Raw genomic sequence first — 21,270 nt, 5'->3', positions numbered from 1 at the left:
CCACTTAAGCTGCTCCTAAAAGCAGGGTTGAGCAGCATTTCTCCACCAAAGGGAACTAAAAGAGGCCTCAGTAGCATAGTGGTTAAATGCAGAGGCTCTAAACCAGCCTCCTAACTTAACCGGGCACAGCGACTCAGGTCTGTAATCCCAGCACTTTGAGAGGCCACAACAGGCAGATCGACTGAGTCCAAGAGTTCGAGACCAGCCTGAGAAACATGGTGAAACCCCATCTCTACAAAAAATACAAAAAAATTAGCCAGGTATGGTGGTGCACACCTGTCGTCTCAGCTACTCAGGAGGATCTCTGGAGCCCAGACGTTTGAGGCTTCAGTGAGCCAAGACTATGCCACCACTCTTCAGCCCGCGCGATGGAGCACAACCGTCTCAAACAAAAACAAAATAAACCAGCCTCCTGTCTCTGCTACTTATTAACTATGAGTTATCTGGCAAGCGACTTAATGTCTTGATCCCTCAGTTTCCCCACTTATAAAATGGAACTAATAATAGTCCCTACCTCAAAGTATATGAGTTTATACATGTTTTCTCAGTTGCCTAGAACAGCTCATGGAACATGGAAAGCAAATAATAAATATATGCTGAAAAAATGAACTTGTACTGAATTTTTCTAAACCTGTGTCGTATTGATTATACTCTGAATGCAGCTACTTGAGTCTGATTCTTCTCATTTCTGTTCTTTCCCCAAAAAGGTAAACAGTAGCCCTTTCTGATCGATATATATGTATTACATATATCCTAGGATCTCAGCACCCAGTGCACGGCAGGGCAACATCTCAGGAAACCTCCGTCCCAGATAGACTCAGTCCCTGACAGCACTGTGTCATTTGAAATTCCCCTGAGCCTTGAATCCTGAGGGCCACCACCTGACTTCTGCTGTTGATGGCTATGGCCATTCATTCCACAAGGGAGCTCTGTCATCCTCTGGGCAGCTGAGGAAGGGCAGAGGAGGAAAAGAAGCGTGCTGTACCATTTTGCCATCTCGGCACCTACTGAAGGCCCCTCCATCCCTTCAGACACATCTCACTTCTGTGTGCCAGTTACTATTTCCCCTTTTTCCCCCTTAGCTGACCATGGTCTGCAAATGTCATTTATGTTTTATTGACTTAATAAAACTACCAGTTTATTCAACATTTACCATAGGTCAGTATCTCATTTAGGTCTCATCGAAACTATGATATAGGAACTACTATCATTCTACTTTGCAGATGAGGAAGCAAAAGTGTAGGAAGTTTCTATCACTTGCCCAAGACCACACAATTAGAATCCGAAAAGGTGGTAATGCATCCACCTAAAAGACCACGTTTCCCAGACAACCTTGCAGTCATACACAGTGAATAAGTTGCCAGATGGGACTTCCAGGAAGGCCTCCTAGAGGGGCTATCTTAATGGGGAAGTTCACCCTTTCCCCACCCACTTTCCTCTTCCTTCCTGCCTGGAACACAGCTAGGATTAGACAAGGGTAAATTTGAGGTCGTATGTTAAGGCCATGGAGCAGAAAGGAGTCTGGGACCCTGATGGTCATGAAGCCACCATACAAACCCCATGCTACCTGCTCCACACCTGCCACTAAGCCTAGTCCTAACGGCACACCCTAGGAAGGACAGAGGCCCTCAGCCCCACATTTCCTGAGTCATCCTTGAAAGTTTTCAAGACAATTTGATAATTTCCTGTGAAATTCCTCTTTAGGGCAGATTAGCTCACTAATCTGAAATATCTGAAATAACTAAAGGCAACATAGTCTTGTGCTTAAGAATGAAAGAAAACCTAAAATGCTTTTCTAATCTATTCTGAAGGGGAGAGCTTAGTCTTGAATGCTGAGGACATGTCTTCTAAGAAATATTTTTACTTCACAGGGGAAATGACACACCAGAATCCTTCATTTGAATGGATCCAACACTTGCATGGTGGCTAAATGTCCTATTTATTTATTGTTTATTTGTTTATTTATTTATTTTGAGACAGAGTCTCGCTCTGTTGCCCAGGCTGGAGTGCAGTAGCCCAATTTCGGCTCACTGCAACCTCCACCTCCTGGGTTCATGCAATTCTCCTGCCTCAGTCTCCCAAGTAGGTGGGACTACAGGCGCACACCACCGTGCCCAGCTAAGTTTTGTATTTTTCAGTAGAGATGGGGTTTCGCCATGTTGGCCAGGCTGGTCTCGAACTCCTGACTTCAAGTGATCCCCCCACCTCAGCCTCCCAAAGTGCTGGGATTACAGGCATGAGCCACCATGCCCAGCCACTAAATGTCTTTTAAGAGAGTAAAAAGGCCAGCCCCAAGTGGAATTTGGGAGAATTTTACACAACCCGCACAGTGTAGGAGCCCGATATAGAGACTGGCAAAGTTAGAAATTCATCCTTCTAGAAAACATAGATAATAGAGAGAAGTGGGAATACAGTTAAAATGCTAGAGCAAGGAAGCCCACTATCACTTGAGACAAGAACCTAATACTGCTTCTCTAAATAATGGGAGGTTCAGAGCACTGTATGATGAGCACGTTGCCTTCCTGTATTTCCTTCATGACCTTGATTCTCACTTAGAGAACAAGTCTGCCTGGTTCACCACTCTATCCGAGACCTCCAAGAGTACCCGAGACCAATACTCAATAAATATTCACATTGACCTTAATTACATACTGTCCTCCCTGGCTCTAGCCTGTCCCTTCCCCAACCACCCTTCTTCCCATTATAGCTAGAGTAGGCCTTAAAAACACACGATTACAGCTCTCCTTTCCTTTCCAGCACCCTCTTGTTATTAACCTCATTACAGGACCTTGGCTCTACTTTTCTGTATTTTCCAGCAGATTGTAGGCTTTCATCTCAGTGCCCAGCAGAGTGGAATTTTAAAAATCTGTTAGATGAGTGACTGCTAAGATGTCATACCACATGTTAAAATACATGTCGTTTTATTAAAGGATTCTACATGCCAATGTTTAGCATGAAGCACTTTGTACTTTTCTAAGCTGAAAGGAAGTATAGCTAAATAAATGCAACATTGCCTGACACACGAGAGCTCAGTAATTAGTAGCTCTGGATTATACAAGCCTTCTAACATTGAGATGTATCGCCACATTTGCTAGCATAGAAGGCTCACAAGGATACGAAATACCCTACTGCTACAAGGAAAGTGTTTTTTGTTGCTGTTGTTTTTAAGTACTTTCTATCATAGATATATTGACAGATTTCAAAGAAGTATGGTGGATAAGTGGACCACTGCATCACTGTCCCATCATGCAAGGTTTTAAAAGCTGGCTCATAAATAGGAACACTTTTACACTGTTGGTGGGATTGTAAATTGGTTTAACCATTGTGGAAAACAGTATGACGATTCCTCAAGGATCTAGAACTAGAAATACCATATGACCCAGCCATCCCATTACTGGGTATATACCCAAAGGATTATAAATCATGCTGCTATAAAGACACATGCACACGTATGTTTATTGCGGCACTATTCACAATAGCAAAGACTTGGAATCAACCCAAATGTCCATCAGTGACAGACTGGATTAAGAAAATGTGGCACATATACACCATGGAATACTATGCAGCCATAAAAAAGGATGAGTTCGTGTCCTTTGTAGGGACATGGATGCAGCTGGAAACCATCATTCTGAGCAAACTCTCGCAAGAACAGAAAACCAAACACCGCATGTTCTCACTCATAGGTGGGAATTTAACAATGAGATCACTTGGACTCTGGAAGGGGAACATCACACACCAGGGCCTATTATGGGGAGGGGGGAGTGGGAAGGGATGGCATTGGGAGTTATACCTGATGTAAATGATGAGTTGATGGGTGCTAATGAGTTGATGGGTGCAGCACACCAACATGGCACAAGTATACATATGTAACAAACCTGCATATTGTGCACATGTACCCTAGAACTTAAAGTATAATATACTTTATAAAAAAAAGTATAATATACTTTATTAAAAAAATACCAACCACAACAACAACAACAAAACTGGCTCATTAGCAGGTCACGAAATCAAATTAGTCTTGGGGAGCATTAAAAATAAAATAGCACATCGCACGTTTGTAGCACTATTGTTTTGTAAAATGTTTCAGAATTCTAAATTTTGTGTACACAGGGTTATGCGATTAAGCTTCTTACTGGGTGCTAAGGAAAAAGAAAAGTAAAGAAAGCCTATCTTCTGCTGGGATATTGTTTATTATCAAGTTTCTCTGCTGGGGGGTGAGAAGCATCAAGCTGTTTTGTTTAAAGACGCATTTTTAGTCCTTATTTTGTCATTACCAAAATTGTTTTCCATCTTTGATGCTCACCTTCCCTGTTTTGGTGGAGGGGGTAGAAAATGAATGCATTTTACTATACTGCAAATACAGTACTCCCTCAATTACCTAGATGCTTAAAGAAATACAGATTTTTTCAATAACTAGAGTTCAAAGCACACTAAATATAAATTTTCTTGATGACTAACAGATTTGCCCTTAGTCCTCAAGGGAAATTCTGTTCAGTATGTGTGATCTTGACCCGCCACATTTGAGAGGGAGGATACTTCCTGAAATAGGAAGCATCCAGGACACTCCTTGTAAGGGAAGCCCGTTTTCTCATGATCATGCCGATTTTGGTTCAGCAGGGTTGCGCTGAGGCCTGAGATTCTGCATTTCTCACAGGCTCCCAGGTGATGCTGATGCTGCTGGTCCACGGACCACACTTTGAGTCCTGAGGAGCCCAAATGCTGGAGGGAAAGGTGGTCAGACCTTGGACTGGCCTGCCAGGCCTCTTCTTATACTACCTGGGCCACTAGCTCCAACCTGACTGGGTGGGACCACAAGGGTTTCCATAGGTAAGAAACATCCTAAAATCTCAGGTAACACCATTTCTCTTAAAAAATATACAAAAGCAGTACAGATAAATGCTTGGTCTCTACAACCTTGGCCTGCCATAGAAGACAAGGCAATTCAGTTTCTGGTCTTCCCTGGTAATGCTGACAGCACAAGTTCCAGCCCCTCCAGCAGCCTGTTCATCGAGCTGTTTCCGGGCCCTACTTTACCAGTTATGCACTCACTGCCACTCTGGTCAGTACACAGGGCAGGGTCCCCACTGTGCACAGGAGGGTCCGCTAGAGGGGGCAGCAGCTTGGAAACATTAAAACAATTCCCAACTCAGAAACTCGGGATATAGCCGGGTGCAGTGGCTCACACCTGTAATCCCAACACTTTGGGAGGCTGAGGTGGGCAGATCACTTGAGGGTCAGGAGTTCGAGACCAGCCTGGCCAACATGGTGAAACACCGTCTCTACTAAAAAAAAAAAAAAAAAAAAAAAAATTAGCTGGGCATGATGGCACATGCCTGTAATCCCAGCTACCTGGGAGGCTGAGGCATGAGAATCGCTTGAACCCAGGAGGTGGAGGTTGCAGTGAGCCGAGACTGGGCTACTGCACTCCAGCTCAGGCAACAGAGTGAGAGTCTGTCTCAAAACAACAACAGACAACTCGGGACAGTGCCCAGTCACCTTCTCTTCTCACTGTTGGTGGCACAGAAACACAGTAAGATGGGGACAGATACTTTCTTAAATTCTTGACATGCAGACCCTTAGCAAATGCAGACAGTAATTTTCTCTTCTCGCAATCAGTACCTCCCTACTCCCTCCCTCATACCTTTGTCACCTGGCACATTCATTCAGACCGGTTCCACAAAACTATTTTTCAATGTGTATTTAATTTTTAAAAATATACACAGGAGAAGCCATGTGTTTTACATAGGAATACACACATTAACAAAGCATTTCTTATAGTTTTCCAAAATTCTATCAGTCCGATATTTATAAATTAAATATATCAGAATTCTTAAAGTTAAAATGAATTCCCTGAAACTACTGGATATGCTAGACTTTTTCCAAAATCAAATGAACAGAGGATATGGATGTGGTTTGTGTTAAATAAGGTTTATTGTTAGCTTTATTGCCTATAGTCTATAAGATGGAACTTTATTGTGCCTTTGCAAACAGGATACATTTCTTAAAAAAATTGATCAAAATTTTCCATACATATAGCTCTATATGATAGATTACAGTGCAACACTATTCTCGTTACATAATTATAGAAATACTATAGAACCCAAGAGCACGGGGTGAGCAAAATAAATACAATCCTGAGCCATCTGAACAAGATGATTTGATGAATCCTTTAGTGTAAGTTTAGAAAACACAGAGAAGGAAAAAAAATACATGCATACTGCAGTCATGAGCAAAATACATCAAACACCTGTTCCTTGCCAGGCGCAGGTGGGGGCAATGGTGAATTTCAGACACATGCACACTCACTCACGCTCCCATTTTCTGCTTCCCGCCCAGCCCCAACACATTCATTCCCGCCCCTTCCCCAAAAAAAGATCAGGCACTAAATCATAGTGAACTCCACCACTGCCTTGCTGAAGGTTAAGTGACTGCTACAAGAAGAGTGTATGTAGGTCTTCACCCATAACATGAAACAAAGCAAGTGCTGTAAGCCAATTCCAGCTGCTCTTCTGCCTCTTTGGAAGTAAATGAAGCATATGCCCACTACTTGAAACTGTAGTGGAAATGTCTTGAAAACAAAATTTTGTTTCTCTTGCTATGTCTTGAAGTAAAATCAACAGTGGAAAATTCATCCGAAAACTAACGGCCTCATCTGCTATTAAAATACATTTGTCATTCTATTTTTGGTATCTATTCAATTATAGTTCATTAAGAACAGTTCATGAAGCTTGTACCTGCTTATGGTATAAACATCAGTGTACCACACAAAACCCGCCACAGCTAGACAGGCTTACGAAACACCAAACCTTCTATGTGTCCCTTGCTAACATTCCCTCAAGACCACAGCATTCTAGTGTTACCAGAGATAAAGTACGTATAGTTAAGTGATGAAAGAAAGGTATTTGGTTTGTGTCGTCACCTTACACATCCTAGTGATGAAACTAACCAAACTATGCCTCCATGCCTTCCCTGAAAATAACCTGAGTCGGCTGACTAAACAGACTGAGCAGCGTGGCTGTCAGTCCACTTTATCAGAGGTTGAGCTGGAAAACCAGAGGGCTAATGTAGTCTACCAGCAGCTTGTCTTGTGCGGATAACCAAGAGTTCTTGGCTGTTGCAGTATCCACTGTCCCAAAGGCTAAGCCACTGAAGTGGAAATCAATCACAGCATAAAGAAGACTGAACTTAAACTGCATAACCTGCGGGACTACCTGGAGAGGACAAAAGAGGATCCTCATTTCCCACAAAATGTGGTGTGGGTTTTAGTGTCTGTATATATTAGCTGCTACAGAAAAGTTAAGATTTACTTTATAACTTTATTTTCAATTAAATGCTCACACACTCAAAAAATACACACTCTATGAATATGAGGTGGCTCTTTTCTTCAAAATTTTTAAAATAAAGAGGCACCAATACCCGTTCATTTATGTATTAGAAGTCTCATATAATCACCAATAAAACAGAAATAGCATCTGTGATGATCACACAATGGAGAAAAAAGATCAAGAGACAATCTTAGCCATTGTAAAACAGTACTTGAACACTCAGATGCTCTGGCTAAGTCAGAATTCAAAGATTTGCTAAAAAGGTTTTATTGGTTTAGCATAGTTCCATGGCCTTTGTCTATAACTGATATGTGGAAACGGTTCCCAAGAAAATTTAAGAAACCATTCTGAAATTCTGTCTTTCATGTACATCATAATTAAATGTGACTGTTATAAACGTTGCCTCTATCATATTACCTTTTGTAAAGTAGAGGTAAAGAGACAAAAAGCATCCTCCTGGACTGCTGACGTGCAAAAAGTATCAGTGATGATAGGGTTGTGACAGCATTTATGGAGTTTCTAGGGTAGGGAGGGCAGAATGCTGTACCTCAGCATCTTTGGTTAAGGTCTGGCCTCTTTAAATCCACTTCTCCCTCACATTTAGTCTCTCATGAATTTTAATTCCATGCACTTAAAGACAAGATATAATTTCCATATAATATGTCAGATTCATAAGAGTTTCAGATTTTTGGTCCTCACCCTGCCCAGTGGGAGTACACGGACCTTACACAGAAAGCTGCAGAGTCCAATGCTTCAGTTAAAGCATGTTCTTTTTAAAGTCTTGAGCGGCACAAAAAACTGTCAACAGTTTTTTGGCTCCCAGCACTGGGAGAGGGATAAAGCTGAGCTCTGGCTTTTGTCCTTAAAAGTGGCCCAAGTCGACTATATGAAGTGTCTGGTCATCAAACACATTTACCACCAGCCTTCAGAGTACATCTGTCTTGTTCAAACCTTACATGAAACCTAAATGTTGTGTAGGTGTTTGGGGTGGAAAGATGAGAATAAGCTAAACTCGGCCTAAGGAGAAAAAGGGTAAAATATAAAAACAAAAAAACAACACTCTAGGTTTTAATTCAAAGGCAAAAAATACATATAATAAACTGGTTTACACCCTTGGTCAGACTGTTGCCTGGAATTCTCTACCTTGTCTTTCATAGTCCAAAGAGTTTGTCTCTGTTCTCTTCCTTCACTGCTTTAGTAAAGAGAGGGGGAACTTCAAAGAGGACTCCAACAGTGAAGCAGAATCATGGGGCAATAGTCGCTATGGGGCCAGACTGAGGTTGGACCAGACAAGCACTCCGAGCCGGGCCAATCGCAACCGCTGGCGAACCCGCACAGTACAGAGTAGCCATCCACATAGGTCTGGCCACACGGCACTCAAGCAGAGCTTTTCTACAGTACTCTTTCCCTTCACAAACAAACCCCAGCTCTCCCAGGTAAACATTTCAGAAAAAAACATCCAGGTTGGTGTACTACTGTAAAATGCTGCCAGTTTCTAATTAACTTAGCACCAAATCTGTGATTTCCCCTCCCTCAAACCAAGTCCATCTGTAGTTTAAAATGTGAAGTGCCACATTTTTTTTTGCTTTTGTGTTTTCTTTTTTTCATTTTCTTTGAAAGTATTCCTATCGATGTTCACTCCATGTCAGATGAAATAAAGTTGCAAAATATTTGGTGATTTCCACGTAACATTCTTATACTGAAGTCACTTCATGGGTTTCAGTCAGAATTATGTCCACAGAAGTCTTTTCCATGTAGTTTATCATACAGAGAGACTCTTACACATGGCTATTTTTGGACAGTGCATTAAATGAAGATACCTCACAAGAGAAAAGATCATTATCTGTATCCATTAGAATAATATACAGATTCACAGTCAATGAGATGATACACTTTGCAGAAGGGAGGCATCAAACATTATACTATTCAAACACAAAAACAGCAATAAACATTCTGCACTACAGAAAATTTGCTAGCTTCTAACTTTAAGGATTTAAAGTGATGGGTCTGGTAACTGCATTTTAGAACTGGAACATGCTGCTTTCCTTCCAGATACACAATGTTTGATGCTGGTGCACATATATAATACACACATGCACAACACTGTGTCTGCAATGATACAATAGGGCTACCAAGACCAAGAGAGCAAATATCAACTTAAGAACACTTCTAACTTTAGAATTTCATTTTATTAAACATACTTTTAAAACAAGCACCTCTTGGCAATAAAAGCAAAAACAAACAAACAAAAAAAGCAAAACCAACCAAACACTAGTACTCCTTCCACTCTATGCTAACGGAAGACTTCTCACACCAGCCGGTTAAACAATGAAATTCTTAAACACGCAGCCTGCTGGGGCTGCATGCAGAGCTAAAATGCAGGTGTGCTGACTTCTTGGAGCTGGAGCAGAAGAAAACATCAAAAAGCAAATCTGGAATCTATCACAGCTTTCTTTCTTAAGCAAATAAAAATGCAAATTAGTTTCATAACCACAATTCAATTTATCAAACTTTTTCTGAAGAATTTTCATTTAATTATGTATACATAACAGGAAATAAAACTTTTTCACAAACACTCTCAAGGCTTATGATTATCAAGAAAATGACAAAAGTAAAAGCAGGTGAAATATTAAACACATGGTGGGGAGGTCAATTTCTGTTTCTGCTCTTAAAAAGTAAAAAAATCACCATATAATTAAGTACAAAATCCTGCATTGAATGACAACTGCTGGTGTATTTACTTGATCAGAAATGAAGACCAAGAATATAATAAAGCCCTATGATAATATTCACCGGGAGCACTCCCCTCAGTGTGTGTACACTAACAGGTTGGCAAAGTTTCTGGAGCATTAGCTTATAGAAACACAGGAGTCCTTGGTTAGCTGCATTATATGGAACGTTCTCTTCTGAAATGCGCCCATGTCTCAGTTTCACTTACAAATTGCAAACTAAAGTTATCTCTTCAGAAAAATATCTGTTTGGCATCTCCTGGACTTTGTTCCATTGGACAGTAGGGACATTTTAATCTAAAGACAAAGAAGAAAACACTGAGTGAAGGAGCAGGCTCAGTACTGAGCATTCAATTTTTATCTCGTCATAGAGTATAACAATCACACACACATAAGAACACACAAAAATAACAAGTCTGTTTGTATTTTGCTTTGAGGATGAATTATGCTTTCCCTTAATATAACCACGAAGATTTGAAGGGTCACAAATACATACCACCCATGCCAGATCCTAAACTGAAAGCCTTTTCTTCATGGAAAATTATTTCTTAAACAAAACAAAGATAACTTTTCTGGATATCGTTTTTGGGGTTTTGAAAATAAATTCAATTTCTCTTTCCCAAAGGTTTAGGTTGCATCAGTCTTTAAATGAATTTCAAATGTACTGGTCACACAACCCATTCAAGGGCAGCAAATCTGATGGCAGCTATAAGCCCACACCAAGAACGGCCCACATGCCTCACAGTGGCACATGAAACCAGTACAGCCTGAACTAAGATCAACAATTTTGGCTGGGCATGATGCCTCACACCTGGGAGACTGAGGTGGGTGGATCGCTTGAGCTCAGGAGTTTGAGACCAGCCTGAGCAACATGGCGAAACCCTCTCTCTACTAAAAATACAAAAATCAGCCAAACGTGGTGGTGTGCGCCTGTAATTCTAGCTACTCAGGAAGCTGAGGCATGAAAATTGCTTGAACCCGGGAGGCAGAGGTTGCAGTGAGCTGAGACTGCACCACTTCACTCCAGCCGGAGTGATGGAGTGAGACTCAATCTCAAAAAAAAAAAAAAGCTGAGCTCACTATCTAAAATAAATTACAAATGCATATATCCTTTGGACCAGTAATTTCAATTCTAGGAATTTATGTATCAGGTATAGATAATTCACTTAGCACTGTTTTTTTGTTTTTTTTTGAGATGGAATCTTGCTCTGTCGCCCAGGCTGGAGTGCAGTGGCGGGATCTCAGCTCACTGCAAGCTCCGCCTCCTGGGTTCACGCCCTTCTCCCACCTCAGCCTCCTGAGTAACTGGGACTACAGGTGCCCGCCACCACACCCGGCTAATTTTTTGTTTTTGTATTTTTAGTAGAGACGGGATTTCAGCATGTTAGCCAGGATGGTCTCGATCTCCTGACCTCATGATCCGCCTGCCTCAGCCTCCCACAGTGCTGGGATTACAGGCATGAGCCACCATGCCCGTCGCCTTCACTTAGCACTGTTTAGAGAAACAAATGTTCATCAACAGGGAACTGGCTACCCCATCATATTTCTATACACTAGAATATACTGGAGCTTTAACAAAAAAATAATGAGGGCTGTTTCTGCAGCATAGAGAAAGATCTCCAAGACACATCACTAAGTGAAAACAGCAAAGTATAGAACATTTTTTAGTATGCAACTCCATTTGTATAAAAAAGGGGAAAATCTATCACCTACCCCAAAAGTTAAAGACATGCTTATAAATCTAATCACCAAATTCACAGATAAATTAAAAATACTCAAATCAGATACCACCCACTTTGCCAAATGAGTAGTTAAGAAATTTATTTAGTTCTAAATCTAGCTACATTTTTTTAATCCTCATCACTTCTTATCCTCCTACCAAGTTCCAAAACAAAATTTATTTGCTAACATTTTTTAAAAGACACTTACTTGCTACCATTAAACATTTTATTCAGGGCATCTCTTGATATAATATGACCACAGACCAATTTCATGGGTGGATTGTTATCTGTCGTTTGCTGACGAAGAATGGGGCAGGCAAATATAGAGTGATACCAGCACTTTTTACCAAGGTCCACTTCAATCTGTTAGAAAAAAAAAGTAAAAAAGCTGAAGTCATATTTCACAAAATCATCCACATGGTAATATATACTGTGCAGCAAAGAACATTGATCAGATCTATTCACCTGAATGTAACTTTCTATAGCACTCTTCTAACTCAGATGAACAGTCTTAGTGATTCAAAGTGATAACTTAGCCTTCAAGATTATTTTCAAGAAAGCTGACAAAGTATAAAAACAAGTCTGACAAAAAACGATGACCAGATCCCCACCTCTAATGGGCAGATCACCACCTCTAACGGCTTTAGTGGCTTGACACACAGTCTTTAGGTGAATTCAGATTTCAGTCTGCTCTGTCTTAGTGCATGTCAGAGATGCTTACAACATAAACGGGAAACTGCCAGATGCCAGGCACCTGCCTCCACAAAACAAGTGAAGGCTCAAGTTCTTTTCACTTGTTCAAGTTAGTGGCAGGGGGGCAGGAGTGCTGCTTGTGTCCTGACCACACTCAGGACCAGGACTGCACCTGTGCCTTTAATCAGAAAACATCTTTGAGAAGCTGGGGCAACCAACTGACAGGGTTACCCGCTGGAAGAACAAGGTAACTGCAAATAAACCTGTGTACAGGTGTGGTATAAAAGGGGCAAAAAACTAAATGCGTATGTTAGCTTTTCAGGGTCTGTGACACAATCATGACAGGAATGACAATTCCAGCCCAGAGTCTTAGTGCCTGTCAGAGACCTGGTAGAAACACACATACAACGACCTTCGCTACTCCACATCATAAGTGCACCATGGCAGTCACAATCTGAGTGCCTACCATGTGTCCCATCTCGTTCTAAGCATGCTTATGTTATCTACAGCCTTCAGCAGCCCCATAAAGAGAAAGCTGGTCCTTGTCTTAGAGATGAATATGCTACTGCTTAGAGAAGTTCTAGAGTTGGCAAGTGATTGTGCTGATGTTTAAAACCATGGTCCTTTCTAGGAGAGCAGTAGAAATACAGTACTAGAGGCCCACTGATGACTGCAGGTGTTACACGGACGACCTTTAAGAGCTCTGTACTTATTCTGTTGGCATTAGGAAAATGTAACCAGCACAAACCCATGATCTTATTGACAGCAATAGTTAAGACAAAAGTAAATCCAATTAACTTTGCTTTTGTATTAGAAAAACAATCACAGGAGTGGTCTGTGAACTGCACTGCAGAACACACTGCATGCTACTGCATCTATAACTCTCACCACTTCTGATGTTTCCCTTCCCCAGCTTTCAAAGGCACTTCAAGTCAAAATTGTAATACTCCTCCTCCAAGGTCCCCAAAAGGTACTAGGCTCCTCATTTGTATTGTTTAATTTTTTATATATCTATAAAAGAACTCCTGTCGAATGGCTACAATAATGTTTCCTGGTTAAAAGGTGAACATTTAAAGATGTCATATTCTTCTAAAGGCAGTAAAAGTAAATAGCCAACAGAAAATGGAACTCACAGGTAATTCATCTTTCTGGTTCCAAACTCCAGTACACTGCCTCTGTTCAATCACGGCTTTGATGTTAATTAAAGCTGGCAATGCCACACAACCTGCTGAGAAACTGGGAGAGCAGAAGAGGAAACGTCAGTGCCAGGCCAGGTGTCAGGCCGCTTGGTCCAAGGAGACATCACTTTCTCCAGACTCTGTGTACCGCAGACCCTGGCCCCTGGACGGGGTGAGAGCCTTCTGTTCTGCTAAAAGTAAATCTAGCCATTTGCACTAGAAGAAAAATAACTTGTTTTCCCTCCCCTTCTTCCCCAGGCCCACTGGTATATTTCCTGACGTTATTGAAAACCAATCCCAGTTAAAAAACAAAACAAAAAATGAAACTCTAAATTTACTAAATAAACCTCACCAATATGCGGGTAAATGCAGTTAAAGAATGCAAAACGTTTAAAAAAAAAAACTCATTTGCTAGGGTAATTTAACTTTAGCTTACTTCCTCAGAAAATAGAAAAAGTTTTAAAACATGCATTTTAAAAAAGAAAGCAGCTTTGGAGAACCAATTAATTCAAATGAAGAGCAGGAATTAAGAACTACTACTCTTCCAAATACAGTAGTTGTAGTATCTGAGTTTGAAGGAAAAAGAGATGTTCTTGCACAAAATTCTTCATTCAGCAATACAAAAGACATAACTTTCTTTCCTATTCTCTTCCTTACAGACCATATACCACCATACTTATTTTTCTTACAAAACGTGCTCCAAGGTATATGCTAATTAGAATAATGATACTCAAAATGTGGTCTGCAGATGGTGCTGATTTATATACCATTTTCGGTCCATAGGAAAGAAGTATAGAATTGAGAATAAGGTTTTTAGAGAATTTCATAACAGTAGATGGTGCTGGCTCACTCCTGTAATTGTAGCACTTTGGGAGGCCAAGGTGGGAGGATTACTTGAGTCTAGGAGTTTGAGACCAGTCTGGGAAACATAGTGAGATCCCCGTCTCTACAAAATATATAAAAATTAGCCATTAGCCATGTATGGTAGCATGTGCCTAGAGTCCCAGAAACTGAACAGGCTGAGGTGGGAAGACGCCAGGAGGTTGAGGCTGCAGTGAGCCATGATGGTGCCACTGCACTCCAGCCTGGGTAACAGAATGAGACCCTGTTTCAAAAAATAAAACATAAAGAATTTCATAATAATCTTACATTAATGCCAAAAAAGGTTTTATATTGCACAAAACAAAATAGCAAAAAAAAAAAAAAAAGTTTAATGGGCTCAGCTTATCAGTCAAATGACATGCTTGCTCCTGAAACATTTTTTTGCATAGTTCCTTTTATCCCCAGATCACCCCTGTCCAGGGTAGAAGCACTCATTTCTCAGATGTGGAAGTGTTGGCAGCCAACTCTCAGCTGTGTCTGTCTCTTCAGGACTATCCTCAGTTGAAAAGAGTCATCTGACCAGAGTCATATCCAGCAAGTTGCTCCATGTGAGGGTACAAAAGCCCAGCCCTGTAGGCCCAATTTGGGACAACTCCACAGGCCCATAGCAGCTCCAGAGTTCCTCAGGAATGGGAGAGACCTTGCTGCCACTCTAACACAGTCCAACTTTCCTCTCTGCCCAATCCTGCTGTTTTCATTCTCCCACAGGTGCTGATGTCAATAAACTTTCTGCATGTACATTCCCACTTCAGAGTCTTCCTCAGAGAAACTGACGGCAACAATGCCTCACATTATAGCTAATTGCATCTGTCTGCTCCTATGCTAGGATGGAGAACCTTGTGGAATACACCTTCTTCATCTTATATCCAACACAGTGCCCACAGTGCCTCGCACATAGCAAATATACAAAACATTTGTGGAATTAAATGAACAGAAGAGTTAAAAAAGTTATTTTCTTAAAACAGATTCTTAAAATGTTTTGGTTTCAGGACCCCTTTATATGCTTAAATATTAAGGATCTCAAAGAGCTTTTCTTTTTGTGGGTCTTTAATGCATTAGAAATTAAAATGAGAAACATAAAAGTTGCGATTAGTCCACGTAAAAATAAAATACCATGCCATTATTAAAAACAGCATTCTTGTAAAAAAAAAAAAAACCTACAGTTTCCAAAACAAAATTATATTTGTGAGAAGGTGGTACTGTTCCACACTCTTACAAATCTCCTGAATGCCTACCTTGACAGATGACAGCTGGATTATTATAGCTTACTCTGCATTACATCTATTGTGGTATGTTCTTCTGGTTGAGATAAATGAAAAAAAAAAACCTTGCTTCACACATATGTGTAGCACTACTTTGATCGCTTTGGATCACTGTAGAAACTCCTCCTCAATACCACACCAAAACTGACTTTTCAGTTTTGGCCAAAACAGGTAGTTGTTTTCTAAAGGTTGGTTGCAGAGCAAAATCTGAAACTTTACCATTAAACTTTTTGTACCCTGCTACATTAAAATCCATTTGTCTGTCTTGTACTTTGAATGACTCTTTTACTCATGCATGCTTTTGTAGGACAATACTTAAGACCTTTCAAATGTGACAGGCTTGTTTCATTCACTTAAAAAAATGGCTGGGTGATATGGCACACAACTGTAGTCCCAGCTACTCAGGAGCCTGAGGCAGGAGAATCACTTGAGCCCAGGAGTTGGAGTCCAACTTGAACAACACAGCAAGACTCTGTCTCTGAAAAATTTAAGAAAAAAGATTAAAAAAAAAAAAAAAAAAAAGACTGCCAAAAACCTGAGTGTGGGTAACTATGTTAATGATTCTTTCAAGTAAAACCTATTCCATGGCTGGTGTGGTAGCTCACACCTGTAATCCCAGCACCTTGGGAGGCCGAGGCGGTGGATCGCCTGAGGTCAGGAATTCGAGACCAGCCTGGCCAACGTGATGAAACCTCGTCTCTACTAAAAATACAAAAATTAGCTGGGCATGGTGGCAGGAGCCTGTAATCCCAGCTACTCCAGAGACTGAGGCAGGACAATCGCTTGAACCCAAGAGGTGGAGGCTGCAGTGAGCTAAGACTGCAGCACTGCACTCCAGCCAGGGGACTCCATCTCAAAAAAAACAAACAAAAGAAAAAAAACAAGAAACAAACAAAAAAAGTATTCCATGAAAAAAAGTGACCAGCTAGCTTATAACTCAAAAAACAACATGTTTTTTCTCAAGACAATTACCATACTTTGACAAGAAACTGAAGTGCTTTATGTGGATTTCCTATTTTGTCAAATTACTAAGATGAATGTGTACTGAAAGGTCAAGATGTAATAAAACTAATAATTTTAATGTTTCATCAAGAACATCCGTTTTTTAAAAAGTTTTTTGGAGAAATGGAGTTTAGCTGTGTTGCCCAGGTGGGTCTCTAATTCCTGGCCTCAAGAGATTCCCCCCACCTCAGCCTCCCAAAGTGCTGGAATTACAGATGTGAGCCACCACACCAGGTCAAGAATATTCTTTATTATTATTATTTTTTAATTGAGACACAGTCTCGCACTGTTGCATGGGCTGGAACGCAATAGCGCAATCTTGGCTCACAGCAACCTCCGCCTCCTGGGTTCAAGCAATTCTTCTGCCTCGGTCTCCCAACTAGCTGGGATTAAAGGCACCCACCACCACGTCCGGCTAATTTTTTGTGTTTTTAGTAGGGGTTTCACTATATTGGTCAGGCTGGTCTTGAACTCCTGACCTCGTGATCTGCCCTCCTTGGCCTCCCAAAATGCTGGGATTATAGGTGTGGTTAAGTAAAACTAGCATTTCTTAAACTGCAAGGGTGTGGTGGTGAGGAATCCAGCAAGTATCTGTGGAATTTGTACCACCGCCCCGACTTGTGTAAAGGCTCTAGCAGTTTAGTCCACCACTGTTTCTGGACCATCTGTACTAATGTCAATACAATGGAAAAGGCTCTCAGGATCCTGTGAGGTTCACACACCACACTTTCAAAACTGCTTCTCTAAAACAGTGTCACTGCCAATTGTGATATCTTTTGAAATACCAATTGCATTCTTCTTCAGAAAGACAAAAATTCTTTTGGCTTTAAACATCAAGAACCAAACAAGTTAAGGGGAGGTGACTAATGCAGTGCATACTTCAATAACAGACAGGGCCAATTTCCATACCTGACACTGAGAGGGGACTCCACGGAGAGCCCCAGGAGGGCACAAGCATCCCGTGTAAAGATGTCACAGATATCAGCCCACTGGTTTGCATCAAGTAGGTGAACATATGGTGAGTTCTCAATCCCTTGTCTCAGGTACACAAGGCTTCCCATCAAAACCTGAATGTCTAAAAAAAGTACCAGCAAGAAAGCATTAGTTTGGTTGCAGTAATAAGCTGCGAAAAGCAAGAATACCCCCACCCATACTGATATAGCCTAAAATAATGTATTAACAGGTCTTTAAAATTCTGGTCCTTAAGCTTGGTTTCTTCCTTCATCCTAAATTAAACAGCATGGAGAGAAAAGGAAAGGAGTGAAAATACTGAACTTATAATTTAAATTCTTATATACAGCATAGTATAATTACCATTATCTACAGGAGTACCAATTATGTCATCACATTATCTCTGATTGCAGAGTTTATGTATTCCTACACAGATACGTGGGGTTAACATTTGCTGCCTTGGCTCTCTGACACTTTGTTGTGGCAAAACAAGCAGCACACAGCCAGGTTGGGGTGGATGAGAGCAAGTGCACACCTTGCTCTTTCTCAGATCTCCTCTCAGTTTAATATGGAATTCCAAAATCTGCAACATCTCTGACTTCTAAGAGGCTTTAATATTTTTGTTTTTGTTCTAGAGCCAGTCAGAGCTTTTCCTGTGATTATCAACCACAACTGTTTACTGGCAAACATGTATTAGCTCTAGTTAAGAACCGTTAAGTTGGGCTGGGCGCGGCGACTCACGCCTGTAATCACAGCATGTTGGGAGGCCGAGGCGGGTGGATCATGAGGTCAGGAGATCCAGACCATCCGGGCTGACACGGTGAAACCCCATCTCTACTAAAAATATAAAAAATTAGCCAGGCATGGTGGCGGGCACCTATACTCCCAGCTACTTGGGAGGCTGAGGCAGGAGAATGGCATGAACCCGGGAGGTGGAGCTTGCAGTGAGCTGAGATCGCACCACTGCACTCCAGCCTCCAGGACAGAGCGAGACAGCGTCTCAAAAACAAAAAACAAAAACAAAAAACAAAACAAACCAACAAGAACCGTTAAGTTATAGTGGTGGCTATAGCCCTGTTTCAAACATTAATAACATCTGACTCCAGACTCACCTTTTTGATGATTTAGGGCAAATGGCTGAAAATTTTTAGCATACTGTAATGCCTCTCGCTGATTTGTGGTTCCACCCATTAACAAGCTAATAAAGTACAGTCTGTGTAGCTTAAATTCCAAGGAGCTGTTTTGAGCTATAAGCATTTCCCGGTTTGATACTGCCCACCTAAAGAAAAGGCAAAAAAAAACTTTAAGAATAATCAAAAGCATAAGCAATGTGTCTTAAAAACTATTTGAAACCCAGTAAAACAAAAAAGGGGCTTGGTCTGCCATCTTGTGGAAGTCTATGGTAACATCAATCCCTAGGGCCCAGACTTTTGTCAGGAAAGTAACCACCAATAACTACACCTGCAGAGGCCCTTCAGCCAGTGAAAGAAAAAAGCATTAAGGTAGATGACAATCACTAGAATGACTCTGATGTGTCACATGATGCATCTGAACTTGCACAGGACCACACTTTGAAGTGGTGTCAGCCATGAGATTCACAATTAGATTGCCTAGATCCACTGCCCTTTTCCTGTATAACTGGCCTGATATATACAAGCATGAATCAAAGATCCTGAAAGGCAACTATACTTTTAAACTTTCAATAGTTCCAAGATTTTGTGCTATTCACTTTGGGATTAAAAACAGTAAATACCGTTATTTCCCCCCAAGGTGCTTTCAGTCTGATCAGGAAGATAAAGCTAGACAAATATCATATAGTAAATCTTACTGTGCAAAATGATTTGTACAAACACAGTTCTAGTAAGGGAAAAAACAAGATTCTACTTTAACTGAGCCAAAAATACAACACCTCAGGCTTCTACAGAACAAACAGTTGGAATAATCAATCTTGAACTGGTACTACCAGGTCAGGTGAGGGCAAAGGCAGGAAAGTATATAGTTAGCCGTTAAAATCAAATTTTGCGATAAGGGAATAAGGAAACATTACCTTATTTCTCTAAATATATTAACATATAGAAGCTGTTAGCATTATATTATTTAATTTGACCATCAGTTAAGACAAATACTCCCCACTTAACCCAATTCACCAAAGACCACTGGAATCTGAACTGTGTAAGAATATAAAATCTGAGTAACTCCACCAACTACAAGAGTAAAACCTTTCAAGTTATTTATAATGAATTTGCTGATTGGGATTGGACTTCACAGAGCTGCACTTTTGCTGGGTCCTAACCTTCCCAGAAAGGGCTGCACATGCATATAAACATTCAAATTAACTTGCTGATGTATTCACATCTTACAGTCAAATCATGACGCTTCTCTGACTTCAAAGTCAGTGACTTTTTAAAATATTAATCATCTGGATCTTGGAAATACTTACCTAAATTTGTAAGCCTTGGTTCCTTGCCTGGCACTAAAATGATGCAGTCAAGTGGTAACACCAAGTGAGGTAAACCTGCTGACAATAAGGTACTTTTTTTTTTGAGACAGGGTCTCACTCTGTCACCCAGGCTGCAGCGCAGTAGCGTAATCCCGGCTCACTACAGCCTCAGCCTCTCGGGTTCAAGTGATCCTCCTACCTCAGTCTCTGAAGTAGCTAGGACCACAGGTGCATGCTGCCATTCCTGGCTAATTTTTTAAAAACATGTTTTTGTAAACATTATGTTGCCCAGGCTGTGTTTGAACTCCTGGGCTCAAGTGATCCTACTGGCTCAGCTTCCCAAAGTGCTGCAGTTACAGGTGTGAGCCTGGCCAACCAGCAAAGTACTTCTGGCAGTGGTCTTTTGTGAATGCCCTACATCAATCAACAGTACTAACAGCACTGTGCTTTTTGCAGTCTCCAGGCTGCCAGTCTCTAAGCCTGCCAGGCACCTTATGGATTTCCAGTTCCAAGTAGTGCATTTAAATTAAATCACTTTCCAAAAGTTTATACACCCCTTCACTCATAAAAGCATAAGTACGTTTTCCTATTAGCAAATAAGGAAAGGCAGTAAGATTTTTCTTTTTTCTGTTTCTGATATGGGGTGTATGTGTAAGGGCTTGTAAAGTCAAAAGACTGGAGCTATTTAATAGAGTAACTACAAATTTTAATTTTAAAAAAGTCAATAGTAAAAAGGAAAAGTTCATAGACACTGGTGCGGTCTCAGCTCAATACTGCAATCTCTGCCTCCCAGGCTCAAGCGATTCTCTCACCTCAGCCTCCCAAGTAGCTGGCACCACAGGCGCATGCCACTGTACCCAGCTAATTTTTTGTAATTTTTTGTAGAGACAAGGTTTCATCATGTTGCCCAGGCTGGTCTCGAACTCCTGGGCTCAAGCAATCCTCCCGCCTTGTCCTACCAAAGTGCTGGGATTACAGGTGTGAGCCACTGTGAACAGCTTGAAAGTGTGATATACACAAATGTGATGAGATATAGACATACACACTTTTTTTTTTTTTTTTGAGACAGAGTTTCACTCTGTTGCCC

General features: G+C 40.9%; 1 protein-coding gene across 1 annotated transcript in view; it reads right to left on the bottom strand.

Moving 5' to 3' along the window:
• Positions 1-5,685: 5,685 nt before the first annotated feature.
• The window catches only part of RMND5A (required for meiotic nuclear division 5 homolog A), a 69,039-nt gene continuing 53,454 nt past the window's right edge, over positions 5,686-21,270 (bottom strand). The window contains exons 5-9 of the mRNA XM_010378421.2: positions 18,856-19,022; positions 17,702-17,867; positions 13,602-13,704; positions 11,984-12,138; positions 5,686-10,351 (exon numbers count right to left, since the gene is read on the bottom strand). Of these exons, the coding sequence (XP_010376723.1) occupies positions 10,288-10,351; positions 11,984-12,138; positions 13,602-13,704; positions 17,702-17,867; positions 18,856-19,022 (655 nt within the window). The 3' untranslated portion in view covers positions 5,686-10,287. The remainder of the gene's footprint in view (positions 10,352-11,983; positions 12,139-13,601; positions 13,705-17,701; positions 17,868-18,855; positions 19,023-21,270) is intronic.

This window comes from Rhinopithecus roxellana, chromosome 17 (assembly GCF_007565055.1).
Source record: "Rhinopithecus roxellana isolate Shanxi Qingling chromosome 17, ASM756505v1, whole genome shotgun sequence".
Taxonomy (NCBI): domain Eukaryota; kingdom Metazoa; phylum Chordata; class Mammalia; order Primates; family Cercopithecidae; genus Rhinopithecus; species Rhinopithecus roxellana.
The sequence above is the reverse complement of the archived record's forward strand: the minus strand, read 5'-3'. Positions and strand labels throughout refer to the sequence as shown.